The 14,156-nt window shown below is 47.3% G+C and overlaps 1 protein-coding gene across 4 annotated transcripts in view; it reads left to right on the top strand.

Annotated features, from left to right (window-relative positions):
- The window catches only part of plekhg4 (pleckstrin homology domain containing, family G (with RhoGef domain) member 4), an 80,942-nt gene that overhangs the window by 45,855 nt on the left and 20,931 nt on the right, over positions 1-14,156 (top strand). For 3 of the 4 annotated variants that reach the window (XM_030718724.1, XM_030718716.1, XM_030718734.1), the window contains 2 exons: positions 9,604-9,801; positions 10,936-14,062. In XM_030718724.1, coding sequence (XP_030574584.1) covers positions 9,604-9,801; positions 10,936-14,062 — 3,325 coding nt within the window. The remainder of the gene's footprint in view (positions 1-9,603; positions 9,802-10,935; positions 14,063-14,156) is intronic. The other variant, XM_030718743.1, reaches the window with a different exon arrangement.

Here is a 14,156-nt window from a genome sequence, read left to right as displayed (position 1 = left end):
GGAATGCGTGATGAAAGCAGCAGCAGGGCGTGACTCTGCCATCTCAACATCAAGTTTTCTACCATATTACATGTGTATTACAGGAGAAAAGTGATTTTCACGGCTGTGAATTAGGTTGGGCTCTAAGGCTGAACTTGCTGCTTTGTATCAGTTCATATCACAGATAAAAGGACACAAAGTGCGTACTTGTCGTCTTTGCTCTAATCGCTGTGTGTTTCCCTCTGTGCTGCACACAGATGCTGCAGTAGTTTGGTTTGGACCCTAAAACGTATCTGCAGCACAGAAAGGAGAGCGTGTTCTCCCACGTTTGTGCGCTTCAACTTCCATGTCCAGACGAGGACCCGCCCACACTCATACGTAAAGGAGCAGTTCACAGAAACGCGGTGGGAACGCGGGCCCGTTCTTAAGCGTTTCGCCGGTTCCTTGGGATCAGCACGGGAACTTGCTCCGGAACCTCGGCGGTGGGAAAGTAGCATCTGTGAACCTAATTCAGACTCAGACTGTAAATCTGAACCTCCCTAAATGCTGCCGGTTAAACTCCAGGCTGCCATGTCCACTAGAACAGAAGTATTACTTAACACTTTTAACATATTACTTTGTGTGTTTTTACCTTTCATGCTCATGCAAACGCAGCTCCAGGTCACTGAAAACGCTCCTACTAGAAAACTTCTTCCAGGATCTTCAGGAACTGTCTGCAGTGTTGAGACGTGTAATGTCAGTGTGAGTGATTCCCATTGGCTGCCGAGGCTTCGGAGTAAGGCTTCTTTGATGCCGGGTTGTTTCTCAGCTTTCCTGGGCCCTTCCTGTCTCCTGTAAACTTCCTGATTGGCTCACTGACCAGTTTGCACAGATAGGATCTCATTCCACAGTGGAACCGACTAAAGCTCCATCATGTTAGACTCCAGCTGACTGCAGGAGTCCGTGTTCGGGAGATCTGCTGGCAGCGGCCTTTCATCTGCTCTGGAGATCCAGAGCAAGCCTGAAGGCCCCTCTAAGGAGAACTGGCTCCCCGAGGCCACAGAGCAAGGACGTAAGGGTGGATGCAGCCACAGAGCAAGGACGTAAGGGTGGATGCAGCCACAGTGACGTCACCCACCGGTTTTTGACTCTGCTCGGTTTCTGGCTGCTGCCAGCTTCCTGCTGTTGTTTCCGTGTTTTGTTTTTTTGGTTGAGGGGTCGGCGTTACCAGCTGATGCTGATTATCAAACTGCGTTCATGGACTATGGTGAAATGCACAGACACACACGAGCGTTTATTAGTGTTAACTAACAGATGAATAAAGTCCCAGAGTTTCACTCTCAAAAACTGAAGCAGACTTGATGTCTGCACAGCGAGCCACATTATTTGTAAGATAATCCCATTGAAATAATCACCTGTGGTATTTCATCAATTAGACGGCGTCATGTGAACACCTGAACAGACTGGAGGCCCGTGGGGTCTGTGGGGTTTGATGTCCTCTGCGTGTCTGTGGGTGTGCGTCTGTAGCATTCCTTTCCTGTTACCTGTGGATTGCTGCCTGGCACGCCGTCTCATCGGTCATGCTTTCCCTCACCGCGATGAGTTTTCAGCTGGGATTTTCAGAGTAAAGGCATGCTCATTCTGCTCATTCCTGCTCATTTGCAGGCTCAGATATGATCAGGCAGACGAGACTTTAATTGTCCTCGACTTTAAACAAGCTGCAACAGATCACAGCAAACAAAAACAAGCATCTGCGTAAACGAGAACAAAAGCAGTTTATGGTTAGAAAAAATGTGGCTGACTGAAGGAGGAGATGAAAAACGACACCGTGGCGCTTCCTTTACCATTTTCACACGGGACTCATGTGACCTGCAGGCTCCATTACATTTGTAATCGTAAAGACAACAGAGGTTGTGTTTCTAATTTCCACATTTCATCAGAGGTCATCTGATAGCGTGGAGCTGCTGAAAAGACCTCACAGACCTGAGATGATGGTGAGGGATGATCAGGCAGGAGTGGAAATGTCAAACATCTGCCCAGTTTAACGTGCCGAGGTGTTTGTTAGAGGTCTTCACAGCGTGTTTTGTTTTAGGGTGGGCCGTCTGTGGCGAGCCACATCGCAGCAGCGCTACAGAGGAGAGAGAAAATAGGATCTGATTTTATCTCCCAGCCACAATCAACAACACAAGCGTGCGTGTGTGTGTGCGTGTGTGTGTGTGTGTGTGTGTGTGTGTGTGTGTGTGTGTGTGTGTGTGTGTGTGTGTGTGTGCAGAAACCATTTGCATTGAGGGTTTCTGAACATTCGCCCTGACACAGAGAGAGGGAGCCACATCAGATCGCTATAAATATGAGTGTGCATGAAGCTGTTGTTGAACTGTGGTGTTGTGCAAATACAGCTGCAGATATGAGAGGATGGATCTTCTTTATGTGCTGTTTGCATGCAGCGAAGGAGGCCGACACATCACACAGACTGTATGTGTGCAGCAGTTCAAAGAAAACACCACCTCACTGTGGCTCTGGGTTTCATTGTTGTCCTCCTGCTGGTTCCTGTGGATCGGTCTCATTTCTGGTTTTTGAGATTGGCTTGAGGGATTTTTGGAAACCCACAGATATTTGCTGCTAACAGCCAACAGCAGGAGTTGGTAGGTGATGGGTTACAGTTACAGGAGCATATTTTCTTCAGCCTCTCTAAAACCGAACGGCTCGGTGAGCTCGTCCTCCTCGGTGTCGGGAGCATCCATGTCCTGTGGGAGGATCTCAGCGTGAAACGTGTCTGCAGCTTTGACCAGGTTTTTCCTGCAAAGACATTTATGATAATAAAATGCAAATAATTTTGTGCTCAGTTTTCTTAACCGGGGTTTCATGTACTCAGTCATTGCTTCGATTCGACACTCTGACCCCGGGGCGCTGCTGACTGACGCTCAGCATCTGGGCTGAATGCGTCTCCTCCACTGTTGGAGATGCTTTCTGCCCTCAGACGTTTCTACTTATCCCTCAGCTGACAGCTGGCCTCCCCTGTCACTGTTCACTTGTCTGGGGGTCAGAGGTCATGTGTCCTGTGGGTCCCTCGCCTTTATAGCTCCCCCCCCCCCCCCGTGTGTTACCGTGATCGGTTACTAAAACAGTCGCGACCTCTGCCTTTGGAAAGCTCGACCTCCTTTTGTGGTGGGGTTGTTTGAGCCCGGCGCTCATGTTTCCCCTCACAGAGACCTCAGACGGCGTTTCGGAAGGAAGATTTTATTTCCTGAGCGTACAGAGTGACTCTTTATCGAACGCTGCTGCGTTTGACATTATTTTAGCGCACATGCATCAGACTCTGAGATCAGTGACCCTGCAACATGCTGCCGCTCCTTCACGCCCAACAGGAACTGGTTTGTCCGCGAGCAGTCAGCTGAACAGTTGGGAGGATGAATCATGGCCCTCCAGGGAGACACGGGCTGCCACTGACTATTCATAAAACCAGCAGAACCTGAGATATTAGATTAGTTTATCTCAGAGGCTCCATCTGGATTATAAACAGGAGCCTTTTCTCTTGTACCCACATGCTCGTTTAAAAATCAGATTACTGAAACACCCGAAAAGAAGGACAAAGAATCCTGTGATGGTCGAATGGGCGTTTTAAATCTAAAGTACCTGCAGAATCACACTGAGTCGTCTCCACAGCAGCCAGTAAGTTGATTGATCAGGTTTCATAACGAATCCTCTTCCTTTCGGTCTCTGACCCCTCGGCTGACTTTGCCTCTGGCAGCAAATTTCAGCATCTTCTACGATCCAAACGACAGATAACAGACATCCGCATTTTTACAAGCTAATAAAACTAATGATGACGACCTTTTTGCTCTCCTGCGCTCCACATTTCTGCAGAGAGGACGAGCGTGTTCATGTTCTTCCATTAAACTGTTTTGTTCTCCTGTTGTCTGATCGGTCCTCACGTTCTCCTTCCTGAGCTCGTTCCCGTCATCCAACCTCAACACGGCCGCTCATCCTGCACAACATATTTAAATACATAAAATAAAGCGCTAACGGTATCTTCAGGGTCCGTCGATAAATTACCACAGCTCTGGGTGACCTTTATGACCTGCCCGAGGTCAAGACCCTAAAGACCTTTTTTGTCTAAAATTTGTGACCAAAATAAATGTCAGGTGATTAAATACATACAATAAAAGTAGGTATTAGCAAAATCTGTGTGGACCTGCAAAACACATTTATGACACATGCTGAGTTTAAACGAGGCAGCATCAGGATCACTGAGTTTAACTGAGAAGGTTTTACTGCGTATTTATCTGGTATTAACTTTGCATTTTCATTACATTAATTCCATGTTTTTGTTGTATTTAATCTAATTCGAACTAAAACAAAACCTGCCAGCATAAAAAAAAGGAAACAAAGACCCAACAAGAAGAACGTCCACCGGGCAGCACGCCCCTTTTTATTTATGCAGACATGTACATGCAGTACATCCAATACATGCAGCACATCCAATACATGCAGCACATCCAATACATGCAGCACATCCAATACATGCAGTACATCCAATACATGCAGCACATCCAATACATGCAGCACATCCAATACATGCAGCACATCCAATACATGCAGTACATGTGTAGCATTAATTTCATTGTTTGGTGACGTTCATTTAAATGAGTGATAAATATATAGTGAAAATCTTCTTATCACAAATTTTTTTAAAAACATATTCAGGAACTTTGAACATGGATTTATTTGTTATGAATTAAATGTTATAACCTGTTACTGTGATGTACATAAAGGTGTAACACTTGTTGGGAGCAGACCGTCGTGGACGGGATCCAAACTTTCTCCACAGTCAGAATTCATTCAGAACTATAAATAAAGGCTTTTAGAGCTCAGTTGATCGTTCTGATCGGTCTCTGGTTAAATCTGAAATATTCCTCATTGTTTGCAGGGTTATGTTTCCTGGTGGGCTTTACTACAGTACCCATGATCCTCAGGTGCTGTTGCCACGCTGACAGTGAGTCGGGTTGACTCGTACGGAGCGCAGTGATTGTAGCTGCCATCGCTCCTTCGGTCCCTTCGTTCGGTCGTCTCTGACAGATATTTGGTGTTTGTGTCCGCCTGCCCAGCCTTCGGCTCCCTGCTGGAGCGGCACGCCGCCCTCTGCGCCTTCATAGCTCGGTGTTATTCTGACGGGCGGTGAAACGTACGAGGCACGCCGATCAGGTTTGTCTGGTCCCTCCCGTCATGGTTCGCAGTACCAAAATAAACTCATTAAGCTACAGTAATAAAGTTATTCCTGTGTTTACTTTGTCAGCCTCTCCACTGTTACTGCACTCCTGGGTTGTGAGTCAGAGGTCAGAGGTTGGTTTAAATCTGGACTTAAACTCCTGAATTTCACTCATTTTAGAGTTTGGCCTCTAAAATCTGACACTGAGTCATCATCACTCAGCCTGAGGCACAGCACAGGAAGGAGCTTAAACTCACTGGTTTGACCTCTGACCTCCTCCTAATTGGCGTGTTTGTGTTGTGAGTGATCTCAGGAGTGAGCCTCGCACTCTGGATTAGAGGCTGATCTGAGTGAAACTCTGTAAATCTGAATGAAAGTAAAAGCAGTGTTTCTATCACAGGACTCTGGTGTGTTGAGGATAATGAAGTTATTATTCAGAGTGGGTGGCCTCTCTCCCCCTCCCATGGGAACCCCTCAGCCTGCTTTGAACCCCCCCCCTCACCTCAGCCTCCCCACCCTCTCAAAGTGATCCTGAGCTGCAGTCTTAACACTGTAATCCTTACTTTTGTGTGTACAGCGTGCTTCCTACAGTCTTTCTGTGCCGGTACAACAGAACTGATTTACATTCTGCATCCGCAGCATCGGAGACGTGAAGTTTAACTGCTGTAAGTTTACGGGGCCGCGACCGTTTCACTGAAGCTTTCTGCTGATTGAAAATGATAAAAGCCCCGAAAAGGATCCAGGTGGTTTCCCACAGCACGGAGAACCAGAGGGACGCGAAGCCTCGAGCTGAGCGTTTCCACCGCCGCCATCTTGGTATTTTTGACCCGGATGTGATGAGCGAGGCGTGGTTCTGACTTGTGATTGACAAGCTGCTGACAGTGAACGTATCCTGGATAATCCTCCTTTCTGACTCTTAGAATGAGCAAACTTTACACTCAGTAAAGTTGGCAGGAAGGCGTTTACTGAGGTCACAGCAAAGCTGAGGAGCTGCTGTTCAATAATTTCTAAATAAGTGGATTAGTATTATTTCTGCAGCCAGAGGAAGAGCTCTAGGCTAGCTGTTAAAAAGGCTGCGGCCTCACTGGCTTCACTGCCCATCTTTTACAGAATCCATATTTCAGACCAGTCAGATTTTTCTCTCTCTCGTTGAACTAACACATGTATTGTATCACTTGCTGGTCAGCGGGACATCTGATGGGTTTGTGAGCTCTGAGGGGAAAGCCTGTGGGTACAGAAAGAGTCGGGAGCTGCTGGTGGTGCAGAGATGAATCGATAAATTTCTGCCTTTTGCCAGCATCACATCAGCAGAGATGTCCGGTTCTTTTTACTCTGGTTGTAACTTTGGGAGCGCTGCTGTGTTTACGATCCAGCTCTGTTTGCATCAGCACTTTAAACTCCTGCCGCGGTGCCTTTCAGCAGCAGAAAAATCCCCCGTCCCCCCTGCAGCCAGCTGTCATCTGATATCCTGCAGCTAATATTGGCCTCAGCGCTGCATTTGGCTGCCAGTTGTCATCTGAGTCACATCCAGAATATTCAGTTGGGCCGAGGCTGAAGGGGAACGCTGGCTGAGCAGGACGACACAACTGGAAGCATCACTGACACAGCTCCACAGGTCTGTGGGCGCTTTGACTGCAGTCAAATACACCTGTTGAACACAAGTGTCACAAAGCAGATGGGACTCAAACTCAGAACCGGCTCCGAAAACCAGAAAAACCCTCAGAACGTGCCAGAGGAACGTCCTGTTTGTGTTCTCCTGCAGCGATCCGGTGATGCTTATCATCCACGATGCTCTTCAGTCAGCAACAGCAGATAAATCGCTGTTGTTGATGAGAGCCGTATCTTACTGCAGACTCTTTGAAACTGCCGTCTGCGCTGTGCCAACGGGGACTCCTCATAAATGCAGTCATATTGGTAGTTTTTACCCGTTTTTAAATATTATCAACTCGATTATTAGCAAATTCGCCTGTTTTACATCCAGTATCACAACATGAGCTCGTTCCTGCTCACATTGAGCAGAAGGATGCTGGAGCACAGAGATCCTCGTGATTCCTGCCGTACGGAGCGGCGGGACACCCGCTGCTGCCCTCCTGTCAAAAGAAAGCTTCAGATGCTCGGAGCACATCTTAAAAAAGAGAGACAGAGACCTTTTTGTAGTGATTATCTTGTTTCATAATCACTGGATGCCAAAGTCACTAATGAAATTAAAATTAGTTGCTCGGCCCTGCCGTATATTAAACTTGCGTGCCTCCTCGTTGTGTCAGAGCAGCTGTTGCTGTTGGTGCTTAAGGCCGGGCGGCAGACAGACGCCACAGCGAGCTTCAGCTGAGAGCCCCCCCCGAGCTGCCTCTGTGTGCACTTTAAAACTCATGAAGTGGCTTTTTGTTTTTCAGTATCGTTTTAATGCCCTGTTTCATGTTTGGTTTGTACCTGTGAAGCTCTTTGCAAACCTGTTTTTAGCTTCTATATAAATACAATTAATCATCAGGGAGGGCGTTTCAGCTATCTGTGCTTCAGAGAATGCGCTCCACCCCAAACCACTCGAATGAATGAATGACTGCATAGTTCTGGACAACTGTGCAATTAATCAAAAGGCAAACCTGGTTACAATCATGGTTTCTAACCATTATGAAAACAAGATAATCGAGATGACTCACTTCTTCTTCACCTTTGTTTCTCTGCAGTGTCCCCCCCCCCACACACACACACACACACACACACACACACACGATGATCGTGTGTTACCATCACCTTTGTAGCAGCAGTGACATCCTTCCTGGTGCCACTAAAACAAGGGAAAATATAAAAAGTGTTCTTTTATGGGCAGTGGAGAGAGACAGGAAATGGGGGAAAGATACAGGGGAAGACAAATTGGCGACGGGCCGAGATTCGAACCCGCGCCGTCTGCACCGCAATGCGGCATATGTATGTGGTCGCCGGCTTCACCACTAAGCCACCCAGGCACCCGAAATGTTCATTTTTTAAATCATTCCTGACTGTCCTTAGACGGACTATTAAAGAACTTTTTGTGGTGAATTGAAACCAGAACCGTTTTTTTAACCTAATAAAAACATGAAGTTTATAATTATCTGCTCCAAATAAAGCAGACGTATCAGTTTGATTTTGGTTTGAGCTGCAGTCGCTCCTCAGGTGGTGGCAGCCTGCTGCTCCTGGATGGTTGCATACGGAGGATACATGTTCCCATGGAGAGGAAAACTGAACTTATTGGGCTGCATGAATGGAGCAGATGCCGAGGGCGGAGCTGCAGCTTCTGTCAGTCAGACCGGAGGTTTCAACATGTTAAATTAAAGAGGAGGAAGAGGAGGCCTGGACTCATGTGCCCACAGAAATCCACACAAACACTGAAACCTCTGAATTCATCATCTACATGTGTGTCTCTCACACACACACACCTCAGAGAGTGGTCTGGAGCCAGACGGCGTGCACGTGCTGATATTTTTACCTGACCAGTTGCCGCGGCTTCCACACCAGTGGATCCAGTTACTGCTGCAGATGGGGCCTCCCAGCCACACCTCCAGGGCCTGCAGGGCACGCCCTCTGCGGTTAGCCTGAAGTGTTGGACAAACATGTCAGTCAGAGGCATGTGAGAGCATCTTTACGGACGCTGCTGTGTGGTCATAACCGATCGCTCCCTTTGATCGGTCTGAACAGAGGAGCTGCTGTGTGCTCTGGAATGTGATGTGGAGGTGTGGTGGTTTCAAAGGCAGCAGCTGGATGCTCTGTAAACACGTGTTCTCGCCTGTATCTGCGGTGGTTTGGGCTGTTCGACTGCAGAATGAGACCTATAGCCCAGAGTTAAATCATTTTTCTCCCATATCATAAGTGCGCCTCGTTCTGGCTACACGACATTTCTGTGTGAGCGGCTCATCATAGAGCGATTTAGCAGAGAGACGTCACAGGCTGCCATCTTTTATCACCGGCGTGATAAAATCAGTGCAGAGGAGCCAGAGAGGACCTCCTGACACTAACGTAAACACACGGTCTGCATCTGATACTGTTGTTAAACAGACAGTTCCAGTAAATTTGGGAAACATTAGGCCTGCATATTGTTTCCATTGTCAGTGCAACTGTTTTATGATGCAGGTCTAAACGTGGGATTGCAATGGAGCCTGTGGCTCAACCTGAGCCTGAGTTTAACATCACTGTGTACCTTTCAGAAAAACATGCCAGCATTGATGATTTGATAAACACACAGGCATGAAATTCAGATGTTTCGACAATTTGTTACCAGCTCTCAGCTTCAGTCCGCAGTCGAGATGTTATCGTGGCGTCTCAACTCGCATTAAAGTCGATGTGTGTTTGAAGCTGGCGCTGTAATCTCGCTTTAATCAGAAAATGTGATAAAGTGTAGCAGAGCGCTCAGATTTTCCAGCTAAAATAAATTACTGTTGAAGTAAAGCTTCCCTCTCTCCTTCCAGGACTCTGAGTCTTTGGACCGGTGCATCCAGTCGGCTCTGGCAGCCCTCTATCCGCCCTTCCAAGCCACATCCCCGACTGTCCTCTGTCAGGTCCTCAGTGTTGTGGAGCGCTGTTACCGAGGAGACGGTCTCCACTACCTGCTCCACTTCCTGCTGCCCGCAAAGCAGTTCTTACAGACCCTCCAGCAGGATGCCTGTGTGAGTATCTGTGCGTTTACCTGAGTCATCATCACGCTGTCAAACATCTGTAACTCACACTCTGTGTGTGTGTGTGTGTGTGTGTGTGTGTGTGTGTGTGTGTGTGTGTGTGTGTGTGTGTGTGTTACAAGCACAAGAACAGACATGAATCTCTGTCTGCATCATCATCACTGTTTCCGATTCAAACGACTCTCACTGATGAGTCATGTCAGTTCCTGCCTGTCGGACGTGTTTGGCTGATGTGTCACGGTCGGTTACGGCGACTCTGACGCTCTCCCGCTCGCGGCTGGGCGTTCCCATCCTCACGTCAGCCACACAGAGGCTTTGCTGCTCTCCCGCTCAGCTGTTTGGACTGTAACTGTGCAGGAGGATGAGACTGAGCAGCACCAGCAGCTTAAGCAGAAACAGATGTGCCACAGCTGTTAGACTTTCACACAGTATTCTCTCTTTAAAAATATAATTATATGAAAAATCAATTGGTACCTCCCATGTGACCCTTCAAAATAAGCTTTTTTTTTTTTAATGTTTATTAACTTTAGTTAATGAAGCCGTGAAAATGTTTCCAAACTACAGGCCCAAGTGCAGAGGGGTGGTCTGAAATTAGACCTCATGATGAGCGGATGATCCCATCATGATCCTGCAGATGGGGATGTCTTATACCAAAATAAAAGTTCACAAGCTGAACAGGAAATACAACAACAAACTGCAAACAGATCATCCTGGAAAACGTCTTCAGGAGCTGAAACAGGAAGTCCAAACTGTTAGAGATAACACGGTTTACAGAGCAGTGGATTTTTTTTCTCCATTTCCCATCCAGGAGGCCGGTCCTCGTTTCTCTGCACATTAATTAATCGTTCAGTTTTTCTGTGGAAACGTATCCCGTGATACTGATGCTCAAAGGTAGCAGGATTTTAGCTCTAGATTGTTACACATGGAGTGATTGGTTGCAGTTCCCATCTGTGTGCTTTGAGGACTTTATTGCATGGTTTCTTTAAAGTTATTTTTTTTAAAGGTGGGGGGGTCAGGTGGGACTTTTTCTAAGATGTGACTCTGTTTGTGTTACATGTGTGTTTGCAGTTTGCACACATGGATCACATTCAGATTGATTTTAATGATGCTCTCCTCTCTCCTCAGCTGCAGTACTGTGGTTTGCTGTTTCGTCATGAAGGCTGGCCTTTGTGCATCCATGAGAAGGTAGTCGTTCAGCTCTGCCATCTGGACCCACGCCTCCTCCGTCCAGGAGACTTCTACCTGCTGGTTTCTCCTGCCGCGGCCCCACCCCCTCCTCGAGCACGCAGGTCATCCTGCAGGGGCGGCGTCCCGTTGAGACCTCGCCTGCTCCTGTGCGGCGTGTCGACCACCAGCCATCATGTGGAGCAGCAGGAGGTGCCTGACGTAGCCCTGCAGTCTCTCTTCAGCATGGCCTGGCTGGACTCTGTCAACAGGGAGAGAGAGCAACGAGGAGCATCCAGGCTGGAGCGTTGCCTCCTCTCCGCCCACGGAGACGTCTTCAGGGTCCCCTGGGAGGACCTGGTCTACCCACAGTTCATCAGTCGGCCCTGTGCTACTCCAAAGGAAGACCAGGAGTCTTCTGTTAAGGACAGAGATGTCTTAATCAAGACATCCTGTAATCACAGCGGAGATACAGCCTCCTCAAGTCAGGATGGGAAGCCCCTCCCATCCTCGCCTAAAACCGACCAATCACCAGCAAACAGCGAGGGCGAGGACTCAGAGGGGGAGTACGTAGAACTGACGGAGCTCCCACTGCCTCGCTTCTCCCCACAGAAAGGCTCCTTGACCCAGTCCATCAGCCTGCAGCACAGAGCCAGGACAAGTACGCACACACTGCCTGCTGCTACTGCGTACACACCTCAAACCACCAACACACACTGTGCTGCTTCCACACACACTTCCAACACCGCCCACGCACACACCGACTCCGCACAGGCCTGTGGGGACGCCACCTGTATGGAGGAGAACCACTGTGGACCTGCAGTCCTGACCCCCTCCTCCTCCTCTGCCCCTCCTGAAGTCAGAGGAGCCTTCAGCTGTCAGTCGGAACATACAGAAGGTACTGACACAGGTACGAGTCTGAACTCTGAACCTGAAACCTGCACAGAAAGGAGAGAGGAGGAGGAGAAAGGGGAGGAGCAAAGGAAAGATGAGGAGAAGCGCGATCTGGTGGAAAGGAAACAGGAAACTGTAATGTCAGTTTGTGAGGAAGAAGAGGAGGTGCAGCAGGAGGCAAAGTTTCAAAGGGATGAGGAGGAAGATGAACGTGAAGACACAGAGGGAGACGGAGAAGAGTTGGATGAAGATGGAGATGATGAGTTAGAAGAAGGACCAGAGGAAGTTGAGGTTGAGGAGGAGATTCAGGTTATGATTGTGCAGCAAAGTAAAGAAAGGAATGAGGAAGAGGAAATGATGAAAGAACATGGAAAAGAAGGAGAGAGAGAAGAAGAGAGGGGATGTGGAGAGGTGCACATGGATAAAGACTCTTATTCTGAAAGTAGCACAAAACAAAATCAATCGGAGGACGTTTATTTTGAAAATAACACACAACATGCACACACAATTGACTCTTATTCTGAAAGCAAAGTCACAGAAACAAACTTTAAGGAATCTTATTCTGAAAATAACACTCAATGGACTCACTGGGAGGGCTCTTATTCTGAAAACATCAAACAAGTAGACTCTAAAACCTCGTATTCTGAAAATGACACACAGCAATCACACTCCAGTGACTCTTATTTTGAAAATAGCCAGCCACAAACACACACTGACTCTTCCTCTGAAAGCAACATGAAAGAGGCAGACACTGAGGACTCTTATTCTGAAAACACAGCACCAGAAACACACTTTATGCACTCTTATTCTGAAAACATAAAACAAGTAGACTCTGAAACCTTGTGTTCTGAAAATGACACACATCAATTACAATCCAGTGACTCTTATTTTGAAAATAGCCAGCCAGAGCTACATTGGGAGGACTGTTGTCCTGAAATTACCAAACCACTACACACTAAGGACTCTTATTCTGGAAGCATTACAAAAGAGGCAGACACTAAGGACTCTTGTTCTGAAAATGCAGCATCAGAAACACACTCCATGGACTCTTACTCTGAAAGCAAATCTACAGAGTTACATTGTGAGGATTGTTATCCGGAAAATACCAAACAGCCATCACATACAGAGGACTCTTATTCTGAAAACACGGCACCAGAAACACACTCCATTGACTTTTCCTCTGAAAGCAGCATGAAAGAGGCAGACACTGAGGACTCTTATTCTGAAAGCATAGCTACAGACCCACATTGTGAAAATGCCAAACAGCTACTACACACCGAGGACTCTTATTCTGAAAACACAGCAAGAGAAGCACAGTCTGACTCTTATTCTGAAAATAAGACTAAACACACACATTGCAGTGACTTGAGCTCTGAACATAAAAAACAAGAGACACACAATGATGACTCTTATTGTGAAAGCAACACAAAAGGGGCAGACACTGAGGACTCTTATTCTGAAGACACAGCACCAGAAACACACTGTGAGGGCTCTTACTCAGAAAATAATAAACAGCAACCACTCACAGAGCGCTGTTGTTTTGAAAAAACAGCAACCTATTACCAGGACTCTTATTCTGAAAATCACAGTCAGTCACACACTGAGGACTCTGAAAACAACATAAAAGAGACTGTCTCTGAGGGCTCTTATTCTGGAAACACAACACCAAAAGCGGACTCCAAGGACTCTTATTCTGAAAAACACATGCAGCACACATGTTCTGAAGAGTGCGGCACAGGACTCAAGCAGCCCGAGGGTTCGTTTTCTGAAAACAACACACAGCTAACACACCATGAGGTCTCTTATTGTGAAACCAGCACACTGCAGATACACCCAGGGGACTTTTATTCTGAAAAGGAAACACAACCTGAGAGCTCTTCTTCTGAAAATAATACAATAGACACTCACTTAGCAAACACATATTCTGAAAGAACACTACTACCTGACCCTGCGGACTCTTATTCTGAAAGCAGCACACTTCAGGGACCCACAGAGGAGTCGGATCAATCCAGTACTGGACAGAGTAACTCAGAGGAGTGTAAAATACTGCAGAGTGTCTCCTCACCAACAACACATCCAAACTTACTTCAGACCGAACCTGAGGAGTCCAACGGTGGACAGGAAATCCAAAAGGAGGAGGCAAAGGAGCGCAGCTGTGAGGAGGTTTCTGGAGCTTCAGAGCATCACACTGAAGGTACACAAACCTGTTTCTCCTCCTCGGTTCATTTTCCCCCTCCTGCTTTTCCTCCCACAGACCATCAGACTCACTCTTTGTCTTCCTTTATCAC

Source organism: Archocentrus centrarchus, chromosome 3 (assembly GCF_007364275.1).
Source record: "Archocentrus centrarchus isolate MPI-CPG fArcCen1 chromosome 3, fArcCen1, whole genome shotgun sequence".
Classification (NCBI taxonomy): domain Eukaryota; kingdom Metazoa; phylum Chordata; class Actinopteri; order Cichliformes; family Cichlidae; genus Archocentrus; species Archocentrus centrarchus.
Note: the sequence above shows the minus strand (reverse complement) of the source record. Positions and strands in the feature narration are given on the sequence as shown.